General features: G+C 35.3%; 1 protein-coding gene across 1 annotated transcript; it reads right to left on the bottom strand.

Annotated features, from left to right (window-relative positions):
• Window positions 1-1,524: 1,524 nt before the first annotated feature.
• Window positions 1,525-3,804, bottom strand: LOC145580629 (uncharacterized). The gene is made up of 2 exons (XM_081637762.1): window positions 2,210-3,804; window positions 1,525-1,972 (listed from the first exon to the last, which is right to left on the bottom strand). Exons 1-2 carry the CDS (start codon window positions 3,802-3,804, stop codon window positions 1,525-1,527), a joined length of 2,043 nt encoding a protein of 680 aa, XP_081493888.1.
• Window positions 3,805-17,082: the final 13,278 nt, after the last annotated feature.

Below are 17,082 nucleotides of genomic sequence, written 5' to 3'. Positions count from 1 at the left end.
CGTCATGTCTGGTACGGAGCTTGTTGAGATGTACCGTTATTATCAAGAGAAGCATCATTAAGCCTCCTCCAGCCAAAGCGCTATGCAAGAAATCATCGACAACGCTGAAAGAGCCTTAGATGATTTGAAGAAAATAAAAGAAAGAGACGACAAGGAGATGTCGGAGCTGAAGGTTAAGGCTGAGAAGGTCGCTGGTCTAGAGCTAGAAGTGCGGAGTCTGAAGACTCAAATTATTGAAAAAGATAAGGCCATTGAGCGCCTTCCTTCAGTTGAAAAAGATCTCGGCGACGCCAGAGCTAAGATAAGAAACCTTGAGGAGAAGGTTCAACAAATGGAAGCTGACAAGCCTGGTATTCGCCAGAGAGCAGTTGGCCGTTATCTAGCTTCCAACGAGTTCTGCTCCAAGCTCCAAGATCGTTTCGATGGAGGTTGGACTGCTGCTCAGAGATGTGTTGCCCATGCTGCCGGTTGGAAGAAGGAAGATTGGGCCAAGGTTGAAAAAGCTTTCAACGAGGAAGCTTACAAGATCCCTTCCGGCTTCGAGGCAGAGCAATTCTCTAAGGAGGACTTGTACAATCTGGTGCCAAGTGCTGATGACGGCCCCAAAGATCCCAGCATTTTGAACTCCCCAGTGCCTGAGAATGCACAAGCTTGAAGGGGCGGGCAGTCATCACCGACATCTTCTTGTGGGTCTTGTATTATTGGGCCTTATCAGCTATAACTCTCTTTTTATTGCCTTTTGTGTGTCTTAACATTTATTTTGACAATGCTGTTTTATCGGCATATACCCCTTTTTTGTGGTGATGCCTGTCGATTGTCATCTTTATTGTTGTGTAAACTTTTCAACTCATTTTCATTATACTTTGTTGCTTATCAGTTGCTTGTGAATCCAAACATCTCTTACCATATCAGTTAATGATACGGTATTTTATGTTGCAAATTTGCCTATTTAAACAGTGTTATCATTTGCAAAAAACAAGGACATATCTGATATTTGACAACTCTCAACAATTATCACACCATAACAATATCCAAACATAACACAATAACCTTAAAAATTATCAATGTACGACATCTACGACATCCATCTCACTCTTTACTCCCCCTAGTGTACATAATTCTTATTGGAATTATATACACTAAGCAGTAATTTGTGTTGCTGGGCCAGATTATAACATCGGTCACCCACTGCTTTGCTGTTTCAGCCAGTTGGGTACCCTCTCGGCGATCACTTTCTGAGCTACGCCTCATGTCGGCGTATACTCGAATTGATTTGGCCGGTATTGTATTTTGAACCAGCAACCTCGCGAGTTAATGTATACAACTGATCAGGTTGTAGATTCATTAACTTCACGGAAGCGGTTTTGAGCTGTCCATCCCATTTAACGATGTTCTGTTAAATGGAGGATGCATATTCCCAATACACGTTGTCTGAATACTTCTTCATTCATCACTGATACCTTTTGTTGACATCAGCTTCACAAAAAAAAAAAAAAAAAAAAAAAAAAAAAAAAAATTATACATTTATACATAGTATTTCTTCAGCACTGCCGAGTTCCATACATTCTTTAGGGGTGCCCCATCCAAAGTTTCCAAATAAAACGATCCCTGGATGACGACATCTCTAATCCGATAAGGTCCTTCCCAGCTTGCTGTTAGCTTTCCGTCTTCATTTCCTTTACCCGTTGCTGATGTTCTTCGCATTACCAGATCCCCTACATTTAACGGCCGATGAGATACCCTTCTGTTGTAAGTTCTTGACATTCTTTCTTTATACGCAGCTGACTTAACTGCTGCTTTTTCTCTGAGCTCTGGCAGAAAGTCTAACTGCTCCCTTAAGAGTAAATCATTTTGGTCTTCACAGTAATGCTGAACTCTAAATGTCGGCAACCCAACCTCTGCCGGTATAACTGCTTCTGTACCAAATACTAAAGTATAAGGCGACTCGCCTGTAGCTTCTCTGACTGTAGTACTGTTTGCCCACAATATTTCCGGTATCAAATCTGCCCACAAACCCTTTGCATCTTCAATTTTCTTTTTTATTACTATTATAATTTGCTTATTTGCTGCTTCTGCCTGGCCGTTAGACTGTGGATGGCATACCGCTGCATAAGCAAATTTTACTTTGTACATAGTTAAGAGATCTTTGACTGGCTTATAATCAAATTGGGTTCCATGATCAAAAACCATTGCCATTGGCAACCCAAACCTTGTGAAGATGTTCTTCCATATAAACTTCTTCACTTCTGATGTCGTTATCTTCGCTACCGGTTCTGCCTCAATCCATTTCGTGAAATAATCTATTCCCACTATTAAAAATTTCCTTCCACCCGTGGCCGATGGGAATGGGCCAACTATATCCATCCCCCATTGTGCAAAAGGGATTGGATTTAATATCGGAGTCAGATCATTGGGAGGCAAGTTAATAACTGGGGCAAATTTTTGGCATTTTTCACATTTTTTAACATAAGTCATTGCATCTGCATTCATCGTTGGCCAATAATACCCCCTTCTCATTGCTTCTCTGGATAAGGCTCTTGCTCCGAGATGATTACCACAGCTACCTTCATGTAACTCTTCCATCAACCTTGCTGACTCAAAATCCGTTATACACCTCTGTAATGGCAGTGAAAACCCCCTTTTGTATAACTGACCTTGGTACATGACAAACCATACACTGTCTTTTCTTAATTTTTTCAACTCCCCCTTATCCGTCGGCACTGCACCATGAAGGAGGTATGCCAATATTTTATCATACCACTGGTTCCCGATATCAGTATACAACACCTCTGCCGACATCTCATCTATACTTCTCTGCTTTAAAACCTCCACCATGACCGTCCTTTCTAAGTCATTAAAACTCGAACTTGCCAACCTTGCCAACGCATCTGCCTGAACATTTTTCAGTCTCGGAACCAATTTTATCTCAAAATATTGCAACTGCGCTGCTAACTGTTTCATCTTCTCCAAATACTTCACCATTGCTGGCTCTCGAGTTTCATACTCTCCACTATACTGACTTGATACCAGCTGGGAATCAGTTGTTAAAACCAACCGTTTTGCTTCTACTGCTATCGACAACTGCATTCCAGCTATTGCAGCTTCGTACTCGGCTTCATTATTTGTTGCCTTGAACTTAAACTTCATGGCATATTCAAACATTTTCCCATATGGTGCCGTTATCACAATTCCAGCCCCTGCCCTCGTTGCTGTAGCTGAACCATCAACTGATACCTGCCATGTTCCCAATTCTTCCTCTTCATCGGTATATGTGGTCTCAACAATGAAATCCGACAATGCTTGAGCCTTGATTGACGTTCTTAGCCTGTAGCTTATTTCATACTCCGATAACTCAACTGCCCATGTCAGTAATCTGCCAGATGTATCCATTTTGTGCAATGATTTTTCCAAAGGATGATTGGTTAATACTTCTATCGGATGTGCATCAAAATAAGGCCTCAACTTTCTAGCCGCCACTACTACTGCTAACGCCATCTTCTCTATCACTGGATATCTGCGTTCTGCCGCATTCAATACATGACTGACAAAATATATCGGCTGCTTCTTCCTTTCCACCAGCAAAACGGCTGCTACCGTTTTTGGTGATGCCGAAATGTATAACTGCAGCACCTCTTCCTTCTCGGGCCTGGCAACCGTGGGAAGAGATCTAAGATGATTCTTTACTACTTCCAGAGCATCACTCTGTTTCTTTCCCCACTCGAATGCCTTGTTCTTTCTTAGCACCATGAAAAACGGAAGCGCCTTGTCAGCTGACTTGCTGATAAATCTGGTCAATCCTGCCATTCTACCAGTCAATCTCTGTATATCACGAATGGTTTTTGGTTGTTTCATTTGGAGCACCGCATCACCTTATCTGGATTTGCATCTATTCCCCGTTCACTGACCATAAAGCCCAAAAATTTTCCTGATCTGACCCCAAACACACACTTCTCCGGATTCAACTTCATCTGATATCTCCTTAACGTCTCAAATGTTTCCCTCAGATCTGCTATATGGTCTTCTTTTTCCTTACTCTTTACTATTGTATCATCCACATATACCTCAACATTCCAGCCCTTCTGCTTCTCAAATATCTTGTCCACCAACTTCTGATATGTCGCTCCTGCATTTTTCAACCCAAATGGCATTGCCTTATAACAGTACACACCAGCATCTATTATGAAAGCTGTTTTGTTCCTATCAGCCTTATGCAAGCTGACCTGATGATAACCCGAAAACGCATCCAAGAAACTAAGCATAGCATGACCAGAGGTTGAGTCTACCAGCCTATCTATTCGAGGTAATGGGTAGCAATCCTTAGGACAAGCCTTATTCAGATGTGTAAAATCCACACACATTCGTCACTTCCCTGTCGGCTTTCTCACCATTACTACATTTGCCAACCATTCTGGATACGTACAAGGCTCAATGAACCCTGCCGCTAAGAGCTTATTCACCTCAGCCTGAATTGCTTCTATCTTTTCAGTTGAGAAATTGCGCTTCTTTTGCCTTATCGGTCTGAACTTTCTATCAACGTTCAACTTATGCTCCATCACCTCTGGATGTATCCCCGGCATCTCACTTGCTGAAAACGCAAAGACATCTGCATTCTCACGCAATAGGCTTATCAGATGGCATCTTGTGTCTATATCCATATCAGCCCCAACCTTCACTGTTCTACTCGGATCACCTGGTTGCAACTCAACCTGGACAGTTTCTCCCCCTGGTAACGGCCTTGGAGTTTCCTCTGGCCTCGTATCAAAGTTTTTCATAATTAAGTCTTAGACTGTTGGCTCACCTTCTTTTATCGGATTGCACGGTATCGGAGCACTGCCAACTGGATTCTTTAAAGCAGTCACATAGCAAGATTTTGACATCACCTGACCTCCATATACCTTTTCTACAGCTCCCAAATTTGACACATAAGCTATTGCCAAATGGTAAGTTGATACGACGGCCTGCATATCATGTATTATCGGCCTGCCGATAATTGCATTGTAGGCTGACTTAACATCCACCACCAGAAACTCTGCCATCACATCCCTTGCTTGTGGTCCATCACCCAGCTTAACTGGTAATACTATGCTTCCTTCTGGCCTTACTGTTGACCCATTGAACCTAATTACAGGATAGGATACCGGCTTTAGGTACTGTCTCCCTATATTCATCTCATTGAAAGCTTGTATAAACAACACATTTGCTGAACTACCTCCATCAACCAGTACCCTTTTGATGTCAGCCCCATTTATTTTAGTTATTAAAACTAACGGGTCATCATGCGGGAACACTACACCCCTTGCATCTTCTTCCGTGAACACTACTTCAGGTATTGCAGCTGGCCGAGGACGATTGTCCACATCCAGGGCACAAACCAGATGACGGTGTTCCGCTAAATGCTTCTTTGCTCCGCTAATCGTTCCTCCATGCACCGGCCCCCCCCGTTATCACATCTACCCTTCCAGTGGATAACGGCGGTACTCCTACATCTCCTTGTCGGACTATTCTCCCTTGTGCCCTTTCTGGCCTCGCTTCCATCCGTTGCCTCTCAACTGCTTGTGCCGGTTGTTGGTTTCTGTCTGTGTTCAACCGGTATTGTGTCAAATGCCCTTTTCTGATCAACTCCTCAATGTTATCCTTCAACTGCGTGCATTCCTCTGTGTAATGCCCCACATCCCTATGAAATATACAACTTTTTCACATCTCTTGGCCTTGCCTTCATAGGAATTGGCCTTGACCAATCTTCTCTATTCTGATTCACTGAATAGATTGCTGCCCTTGGTGTATTCAGGGGAGTGTAAGTGTTGTATCTCATTGGAGGCCTTGAAGCCCTTGGATCCTGGCGGCTTCCCTCTCCCCTTCCTGGGGCAGGAGTTCTCGGCCTACCACTTCCGGACGATGTCCCTTCTTGTTGATTTTGCCCTCTTCCGACAACGACATGTCTACTACTTATCTTCATCAATTCCTCACTCTTAATGTAATCATGGGCTTTGCTAAACGCTGCCGCTAATGTCGGCAGATTTTTCCTCGTAAGATAACGCTTGAAATCAGAATCAACCAAGCCATTCATCAAAGCCATCACAGCTATTTCTTGTTGCAGTTTTGGGATTGTGTTTGCCTCATTGTTAAATCGCCTAATGTAATCCCTCAGGGATTCATCCGGCTTCTGCTCAACGGCCATCAATTCTCCAGAGGTTCTCTGCCGCACACTATTGCTGACATACTGACCTACAAACATTTCGGTCAATTTTTCAAAACTATCTACCGATCCCACTTCAAGGTTGTTAAACCAATCGGCCGCAGCCCCAATCAAAGTAGTCGGAAAGACCTTACACCAAACTGCATCTGAGTTGGTATACAACATCATGTGTCCCTCATAGGACGTTATAAACCTCGTTGGATCCCCTCTTCCATCATACCTACAAGTCGGCATTTTCACCTTTTCCATCGGCTGGTCCAAAATATGCTGGGCAAAAGGAGATGCCCTTAACTGCACCACTGCTCGCACTGCCTGCCCATCTACCTGCGAACTTCTCTGCTGCTGGGTTCTCGTACTTACGGTGTGACTTGAGGATTGCTCAACCCGTCGTGACATTGTATGCGTTCTTACCGGCGACTCATGTCGGGGTCTCCTAGGCGAGTTCATCAACTGATTATGTTGCTCTTCCTGATTGCGGTGCGGTGTTTCTCTATCGGCCTGAGCGGCCCCCCTTTCAGCCTGCGCCGTCTCAGCCTCCTTTCTCTTCCTACTCATTGCACTCATCACCCTTGTTGTTGTCTCCAACTCTTCTGGTGTGAATGCCGCCATAGGATCCTCTGCCTCCTCTCCACCTGCAGGGGAGGTTATCGGCATGCGAAACTGGTTATCCTCCAAGGTATAAGTTTCATCCACTATCTCTACCTGAGGCTGCTCTACTGACTGATTTACTACTTTTCTTGTCACTGGTGTTTCATTATTTCCGGCCATAATTGTTGTTATATATATACTTTTTGTGTGAGGTTCTTAGGCGATAGAAGTGATCAATGTCCCCCTCCTTCTAGCGCCAAATTGTTACTGTCTGGACCTGATCTCCCAAGAACTCGGACCTGAGATCCTGATACCCCTATCGTCGAGCTGAGAACCTACACAATGAGAAGAAGTTAGCTAACCCCGGGGTGATTCGGGGATAACCACTCCGATGACAAAGTCAGAAAGTGTTTAAGAAAGGAAGATAAGTATGAGAGAGAAAGTAGAGAGAGAGAGAGTGTGTGATTAATGTCCTCATTAATGAGGTCTTACCTACTATTTATAATGACCCAACTTGACAGGTGGCTCTCATCCATGCAAAGCCTCTTGAGCCAGGTGTCGAGCTTCTGCTGCCACGTGCCGAATTCCGACAAGCCGATATGTCTGCTTTCTAATACATATCAGCGCCTTTTCACAATTACTCAAGGTTTAATCACGCGCTTCTTCAAGATATCGGCCTTTCCTAGATATCATCCCATACAGTTAGAAAAAGTGTCATTAATAAATTACGTAATTATATTATATGTAAGCATGAAAATTACTGTGACGGTAGTATTATATTATACTCCTATGAAATAGATGTGGAAAGCACAAATATATGACAGAGACAAGTAAAACTAGTTAAACAAACATACTTATAAATTTATAATTATTCATATGTTGGAAAGTTAGAATGAAAATTATAAAGTAATGGGAAGTATGGTATAGATTGTGTAAGCATATGTATTATTGCATGCCTTTATTGTTTTCATTTGGCAATCGATACATTGTTATATTGTTATGAGTTAGGTCATTCGCTTGGATTCTTTGACCAGTTGATAATATAAATACTTTTTTTTTTTTTTTTCCAGTTGTTGGCTTATAGTCGTTTATAAAATTACTTGGTAAAATAAATTTTTCTAGATATGTACAAAAAATGGAACAATGGACAATTTTTATACATGATCAATAATTTTTACACAAAATGACATTTCGTTTTTTATTATTGAAAAGTGATTAATCAAATTAAACATTGGTTTATGCCTTATAACAATTTTATAAACTTGATTTTGTATTCTAATTGCATGTTAACATCTTACAAATGAACCTTCACCACGCAAAGAGGAAGGTGACAAATTAACACTCTATAATCGTCACTTAAGAAAACAATTCAAAGTGTACAAAAAGCTAATTTGATTAATCTTTGGAAATCCCAAAAGTTACAATTAATGATCATATATAGGATCTTTCACAACATTTTTAATGTTGAAAAGGTCTTGACTCTTGCAATATATATAGTTGTATGTTGCAAGTGTTTTTTCTTCTTATTTTCTCGTGTTTTGAAAATTCAAACATATTTAGTTTTCACTTGTCTTTACACACTTTTGTTAAACTTTATTTTGCTGTCGTGTTCCAAGGAGAGTTTAGATCATTTGCGTCATAAACGGAACTCTTCTATCCAACATCTTCTGTTTGATAGACAGTAATAAATAAATAAAGAGTACGTGATAATGACCATGATATAATTCTATAAGTAATTTTTAAGAGAAAAGACTTAAATCAATATCAATGATAATGTCTTCAATATTATCACTTATTCACAATGCGGCTGATTTTAGGTGATAAAAAACCTTACATAATCTTATAATTTTATTTTTTTAAAAAAAATATATATATCATCATTATCATAAATTTTTAAATATTATCATACGATACATCAATATCACAATCTATCTACAACTCTAGATTACGACTTCAATTCGTTTTCGACCTAATCAAACGCCAATTAAGAATGTACTTGTATATAAAAACTAGCTAGTTATGCATGCCTAACCTAACACAAAAACTGCCTGCTACAACACTGCCTTATTTTCCTATGAACAAACAGAAAATTAGAGAAAATTGGGTACATAAAAACTATATAATATAATCTTAAATGAAAATTCTGTAGTGGTCATTTGAAATATGACTATCATAATATCTTAATGATTATATAGTTCATAATTAACGTATTTTTATGCAAGTAATTAATTATATTACTATATTTTTGCTATAAAATATTATTATCAATATTTTTTTAATTTATCAAATTTTTAGTTTTATTTATGTAATTTTTACTCTTATTTTATAGTTTCTCAAAAAATATTTATTTCATGTTGGATTAAAATTTTCAAAAATTATATTTGTATTGTAGAAATTAGAATACTAATTGTGTCCAATTTATAGTGTGAAAAAATGAATCGCTCATATTATTTATCATTAAAAATAATAAGGTAGTCATATTTCAAACGACCGCGGTTGAAACATCCAATGTTAAAACATGCTTAATTATAATCAGACAATTGCATGACAATGCATGCACAGAAGACAAAAAGTTTGCTCATCGACTTATGATCACGTTTATGTACGATGGATAGAATAGACGTATGCTAGTAGTACTAGCAAACTGCTCTAAATTTCATTTATTAATTTAATTTCGTATTTTTAACAAGGACATGTTAATTATTTTAATAGTTTCCATATATATTATTGTTACTTTTTTTTTGAACTAATATTATCCAAATAGAACAAGCCAAAAATTTCAGTTTTTATGATCTTATTATTTCTTTTTCCGGCTTTTGAGACACTTCATATAGAGATTGTTACCTAAACAATTTCACCAATATTGTATTATTACAACTATCTAGGGTGTAGTGGATGTTAGTTGCTTAGGGTGTATCATATCAATAACTTATAATCTATTACCATCGTTTCTTATTATTTACAACAAAGGATCGAGGTATTATTTGTGAGACATAAAATATTCTTTTGTAGCAAATAATAAGAAATAGAGGTAATATTTAATTAAAATTAAACGTAGATAATACAGTGTAAAATATTTTTGGGCATTATTGATAAACTGTTACATACTGGTACTTTATTACATATACGTTAATAATTGAGGCTTTGTATAAATACGTTAACTATTGATGAATAATAAACGATCTATGCTAAAAAGTATATAGCCTAAACTGGGCGGTCATATTAACCCCATATTCAAGAAGGATTAGCCGATTAGGAGTTTGAACCTTAAATTTAACAGAGAAATCACAAAATACATTAATTATTTCTTATGAAAGAATGAATCTGATGAAATAAATTCTTTTATTATTTCTTATAAATACAAATCTAATTATTCAAATAATTATGCCATGTTTTCTTCACCATAGAACAACAACATTTATTAAAAAAACCCGTTTTAATTAATAAAACTAATACTTATGAAATATTAGTTTAGTAAATATCAATCTTAATATGTAAAGATGAGTTTTAATATGGTAAATAACAAATATTTTGATTTATCTAAACTCATTTTGTTGGAAATAAGTCAAATTATACCTTGGTCCGTTCACCTTATTCAAATAATTTTAAGTATAAATAATTTAAGTTCAGGAAAATAGTGTAAGTTCAATTAGAAAAAGTAGTTTAAGTTTAGCAAAATTAAGTTTGGTTTAATGAATATAAATCTTAATCAATCAAAGTCAATATCTTCAATGAATAAATATAATAGAAAATCAATAAAAATAAGTTTTTGAGAAAATTTAGACATAATTATTAATCAAGAAGTAATAGAAACAACAGAATCCGTGAAAACAAAAAATGTAATTGAAAAATCCCTTTTCCATAAATAATACTTTACGTTTAATAATAATCAGTAAAAATTATTTACCTTTCATCTATATAAAAATAAGGTAAAGAGAACATATTCTAAATCGGTTAGAAGTCTCAGAACAAACCCGTCCAAATGAAGTCGACCAATAAAGATACTGAGAATCCGGCATAATGGAAGAAACACGCACAACCAAAAGCCCAATTGGATCAAGTGAGGAATAGAAAGGCCCAGTTAGGCCCACTATATAATATCCTTTGATAGACTTCTCAACCACCACAAACACGTTAGTACGTTACTACTTTACTCTCCAAAGTTGTGAGAACTCAATCACTCGATTAGTCTTATGACTCTTATCTCATATCTGCTTTCTCACAATTTTATTTGTTGTTATTCCCCACCCAAAAAAGGCATGAAAATACATTAATGCTCACACTATTTGCCACAACTTATATTAATGGTAACCACGGCGACAACAACCCGATATCATATTAATCTCTTATTTGAAATTAAATATCAGATATCTGAATCGGTTTTACGAGGTTCATATAATTTAGATTCAATTTGTTTAGATCTAAGATGTGACACGATTCGATTTTCTGAATGATATCAATTAGCCGATTTAACGTAAACAAGTTTTTTGTAATGAACTTCATATATACGTGTAACCATGTATTTGACCGACAGACTTGTGACTTGTGAGTTGTGACATTTTTATCATATGAGATCAATACTAGAACATAGTTCATTCTCAATTTTCAAATAAAATAATCTCATGAAAGAAGATTGGACAAAGAACAAGACCTCATAATGAAGTTATTTATTTCATTTGGCTGTCCTCTCTAAAACTATTTGTGGCATTGATAGTACGTGTTTATCAAATTTGTAATGAGATAATTGTGTGTGCCTATATATTCTCATCATGTCTTTCATTTATGCCATCTGATTAGATTTATATTAGCTGTCACATTAATAGTGTAATTTAAACTTGCAATAAGATAATCGACGCGAGTGAAAAATTTACCACATATTCCAATCATGCAAAAGAAGCAGAAAATGTACCCTAGAATATGGCATGCACCCTAGAAGGTAAATAAAAATCTAATAATTTCTCCAATTCCATTAATTTGAAGGGCCCCAAATTCATTGGACCAACAACAACATTAGCAGAAACAATAATACCACATGGTTTGTACCTGAGACAAATTAAAGGTGGTTGTCTCACCTCTGCAAAATGCTGGTTGATTATGAAACAAAATCTCAATTACGTTTACTGATAATCAAATCCTTTGAATTTACTCATCCTCTAAAAAGAAAAATAAAATCTCTGATTCTTACTTAAATTAACCCCACCAGCATGTGACTTAACTATAATTTGTCAAATCTACTTGATATTAATTTCATAATTTGTCAATTGTATATTATCACTAATGTACTATTAATGTTTGCTAGCTTGTAAATCATCAAGTATAACATGGTAATAACAGCTTCATCTTTGTTGCCTTGCATTTGTTGCATAATCGTGTTTTAGTTTCTACTCCATCCCTTAGTTTAAGTAAGTGTTGCTTTTGTTTTTTGCGGTTTAACTTTGGCGCAATTGCAAAATCATACCAAGAAAAACTCACACTTTACGAAAAGTGTCTTCTACTTATCTGAATTACACTTATTAGAACTTATTTGGACTCATCTAGCTTAATTTATGGAACTTTATCTTAGATGTAAATGAAATTGAGTAACTTTTATTAAACCTTTATCAAAACTTAGTTTTCCAAATATGAATGAATTGATCAAAATAAAGTCGAGCATAATTGGTACATACTCTTTTTTAAAGATTTGAGAGACACATTTATATATACCTCCTGAACGCATGTGTTCTGTTCACTCGAATTTCACGTAGTTATCCGGCATTTTATATTGAATTGGTTTCTACTATTTGAACTTATCCGTAGGTCATAGAAATGCATGACATAGGTGTCTCGCATATAACAACATTAAAAGATAAAGTTCTTGGTTGCTTTAGAATGAAGAGAGGTTTCTTTTTCCAAAAACAAAGTCCAAATTCTTGACTCTAAAAATAAAATTAATAATAATAATAAAAATAAAATTAGAAATAGTAAGAACCACAAATATATATTAGTCGACCCCAGCTCGATGATTTATTTAAGACAGCAGAAAATAAATAATGGTGTTCAACTTTTATGTTTGAGGTCCAAATTAGTCATAATGGCTGCCCAAATGCGCATTATTTAGGCCAAACTCACAACTCTCTGTCTTATGTTTTTCTTTTCTTTTTACTGCCTTTCTCTTTTTCCCAAGCAAAAGTCAATTATGCCCATATATGACTCTACCCTTAGCTTGTTGACCCCGCTACCTTGCACACCCCAAGTCAAACAGACTTGCTACAAAGCAAAGACGTTATTTGACAATCAGTTGTTGATTTGTTCATTTATTTAACTCGTATGAATAAATTAATGATGGTCGTGTGTTGGTTAATTTCGTGGGTGATGGTGAGAAAAAAGTTAATCTTAATTATGGAGAATTTTTTTTTATTATTATTTTTATTATTATTTTTTTAAGCTGTATTACAACTACACAACAAATAAAAATAATTTTTCCTTTGATTTGAATGTTTGTAACTATAGTGTTAATTTGACATTTTACAATATTTACATTTTAATATCGACCAATAATTTTTCTAACTAATGTATAAGCATTAATATATATTTAAATTTCCGATCAAAATATTGCAAAGATTTTAAAACATAGGGAGTACATAATTCAAACAAACTATTAGAACTAAAGAAGGATCAAATAAAATTATGATGCTTTATTTGGTGGGCATGAAATTAAACACATACACAGTATAGCTATAAATAATTAATTTACAACTATCCCCATATCTTGTGAACTTGAATTGATCAAATAATTGAAATTTACAAGCTAAGATTTTCAAAACACGTTTAATGGCTTCGATTTGACTAAGGAAGGAAGCACAAATTATTGATGTCCTTACACGGTTAGAGTTTCTTTTAAGTGATGATTACAATCTAAGTTGTGCTAGTATTTTCATAAAACATGCATCATTAATTAAGGTACTATGATATCTTAGCACATGCAAGCTAAGATTGCTAACATCAGACACAAAAGAAAAGAGATCAAAAGTTTCAAACGCCCCTCATTATACGAATTTGATTTAATTTAATTTGTTCATATTAAATCGAATTTGTTAAAAATGAACAAATTAAATTAAATGGTAGGTTAAGAGCCTCGAACTCTAATAACTAGTGTTATCTGATCATCATGACACCGATACATTTAGTTTTAGGTGTACTCGGACACAAGATGAATTTTGTGTACACATATTGAGAGCATTTACCGGCTTTAGATCTGTTCTCACTTTGAATTCATCAAGGTAGGTCGCTAGCTCACTTCATTCCTAAGTTTTTAGTACATATTATAAAAATATTGTTAATTAGTAATCACAATTGCCTAATTTAAGTGTATAATACTATAATTTATATATATATATATATATATATATATATATATATATATATATATATATATATGGACTTGGAGTAGTTAGCAACGTAGCTTAACCAATGTGAATCTTAGATTCATTATAATACTAAGTAACACATGCATGTGAGGTTATGATCATAATATTAACTTTTGCGTTGAGACGTTATTAACTCAACATTATATCTCACATGTAATGCTGGTTGAATATTTGTAGTTTAAGGAAGCAATATCCACTTGAAATTTAAAATATAGTTTCAGTTCGTTTAGAAAGGATAAGAAATGTGTCTAAAATGATATCGTCTTATACTAATTTATTAAAAAAGGGTATTTATATTAAGTTTACCTTCATGCATTGCCTCAACAAAATAAAATTAATAAAGTATTGTAGCTTGATAATGAAAAAAGTTACTTCCATCGATATCATAATAATACTAATATATTTTATTCATGAATTAGATTGTTTCATACAAAACTTGACTCACGTACGAGTAGGGGTGTTCAAAAAATACCCGACCCGAGTGTCCCGACCCGCTGACCCGCTGACCCGGAGAAAATAGTCGGGTATTTTTCCAAAAAAAAATCTCATTTTTCGGGTCGGGTACCCGGCCCGGGAATATGTGTTCTTTTCGGGTCGGGTCATGGGCCCGAGTTGTGATGCTCTCGGGTACCCGAAATACCCGTTAAGGGTGTTTTTTATTTTTTTTCTTTATTCTGGAATCTTCAGTAGGTGTTTTTACTTGGTAGGGTTAATTAGTGTCTTTTCATATTTCACCTTCTCTTGTAGCAAGCAGCCGTTTCCTCTCTTCTGTCATTCTTTGGTTTTTTTCCTCTAAATCTCCATCTCTATCTCTCTCTTACACTAGTTTTCCTCTAAATCTCTAATCTCCAATTCTCCATATATATTCATCTTTTATTTTCCAATGATATCTCTCTACCTTATTTATAATACAATATTTATGCCTTTAATTTTTCAGTAGATCTCGTGGATCGATATTTATATACATTTTGAGTATATTTTTGTTCGAATTATGGAGGAGGTTGGTGTCTTCATTTTCTGAGTTTAATCAAGGAAAGGTTGTGGTTGATTGTGGGTTTTCAATTTTTGGGCAAGAATCGTGATTCGTGCCTTTGTAGTTGCAAATTTGTAATTAACTTTGCTGCAAGACAAAGAGGGAGGAAGATGGTGGTCTAGTGGATGATGAATTGATGATTTTCATGATAATTGTTGATGATGATGTAAAATCAGTGGAGTAATAACGATTTTTTTTTATTAAATCTCTAATAAAGATCTATTTTTATATTTTAGTAGTATTAACTTCTTCTAATTGTGTATATGTACTTAACTTCTAATAATAGTGTGAACTTTGGGTAATAGATTTTATATTGTTTATTTCACATTTTGGGCAAATATTGTCATATTAAATCCGGGTACCCATGATCCGACCCGAGAAATTCGGGTACCCGAATCCCGGGTACCCGGTTTTCTCGGGTCGGGACATGGGCCGACTTTCAAACTACCCGAGGATCCGGGTACCCGGGTTTTCGGGTACCCGAAAATCCGGGTACCCGGATTTGAACACCCCTACGTACGAGTATGTTAATGGACCATCTCAATCAAAAGCGTAAGCTGATGGTTGAGGCCTATGATCGATTTATAGACTCTATCAGTATTTTTTACGCCTTAAAAAGAATATATGTGTTTTAATACAAGTAATAATTAGTGCTAATTAAGTACAATCAAACACATTTGTTTATCATCCAAACAACGTGAACTAGTAATTAGTTTTAGATATCAGATAATTTGCATGAACATGTGGTTGTAGTGATGGTATGGTCGTCTCCTTAGATTACCTTCAAGGCGAAACAATCAAAATAATGGTGGAAGTGATGATTAGCGTTTAAACCTAAGTAAAGACGACCAAGATTTTGTCAAAGAGAATATGTTGATTAAGCTTTTTGAAAATCAAATCATGTCATGTTGTTAAGATAATTACCTTGTTATGTCTCTCTTAACAACCAAGTATTAATTTACAACTTGGAATTAACAAGTAATAACTAACCTTAGATTGCTTTAACAGAAATTTGTACTATTTTTTTTAAAAAAAAAAAAAAAATGATTTCCCTTCTGTATTAGAATTTGATTCCTCAACCACCACCAACTCTAGGTAAGATCAAATATCTATTTTGAAAACATACATGGAGAGTAATCCACAAACATTTTGCAACATATTACCTCCATTTTTTATTATATGCAACAAATGGGTATTATTTGTGAGACATAAAATATTCCTTTATTGCACATAATAAGAATATGTTCAAATTAAGGAATGTACTTTTCCTCCAAAAAAAAAAAAAAAAGAGAATGTACTCTCTATTTTTTATTTTATTCTCCAAGTACATTCTATAAACATATTTGCCAATGCGTGATTTTAAACTTCAAAATTTTCAGTAATCAAGAAAAATTTATAAAAAAAATTGTATTTAAAATAAAAAAATTTAGATAAATTTAACAAGACCTTTGTCCTCACATCCGGAGGCAGAGCTAGCTAAGGACCCGTTAGGGCATGTGCCCTTCAAAAAAAAAAAAAAAGAAACAATTCAAATTAGTTTATTTTTTAACAAAAAAAAAAATAAATAAATAAATAAATTTGTTTTTATGTATAAATCACAAAATGAAATAAAAATGACTTATCTGAACAATGTCCATTGCTAAACATGTTCACTAAAAAAAAAAGGAAAGAAATATAAAAGTGCAATTATATAAAAATTGCAACAAAAAGAAACAAAAGATATTCATAATCTTCATTTCTTATAGCATAACATAGCATTATAAATTCATTTGGGGCTATTTTGATTAAATAGTATAACATATAATAAGACATAAACTTGTCGAGGGGCTATTTTGATTAAATAGTAGTCCAATTAACCA

Source organism: Chenopodium album, chromosome 15 (assembly GCF_948465745.1).
Source record: "Chenopodium album chromosome 15, dcCheAlbu1.1, whole genome shotgun sequence".
In the NCBI taxonomy this organism is placed as follows: Eukaryota; Viridiplantae; Streptophyta; class Magnoliopsida; order Caryophyllales; family Amaranthaceae; genus Chenopodium; species Chenopodium album.
Note: the sequence above shows the minus strand (reverse complement) of the source record. Positions and strands in the feature narration are given on the sequence as shown.

Bases quoted from the DNA above. Each gene is read 5' to 3' on its own strand.
- LOC145580629 (XM_081637762.1), bottom strand. From the start codon at position 3,804: ATGGCAGGATTGACCAGATTTATCAGCAAGTCAGCTGACAAGGCGCTT. The intron at 1,973-2,209 runs GTTTGGGTTGCC...GTGGGCAAACAG, and splicing joins TGGAAGAACATCTTCACAAG to TACTACAGTCAGAGAAGCTA.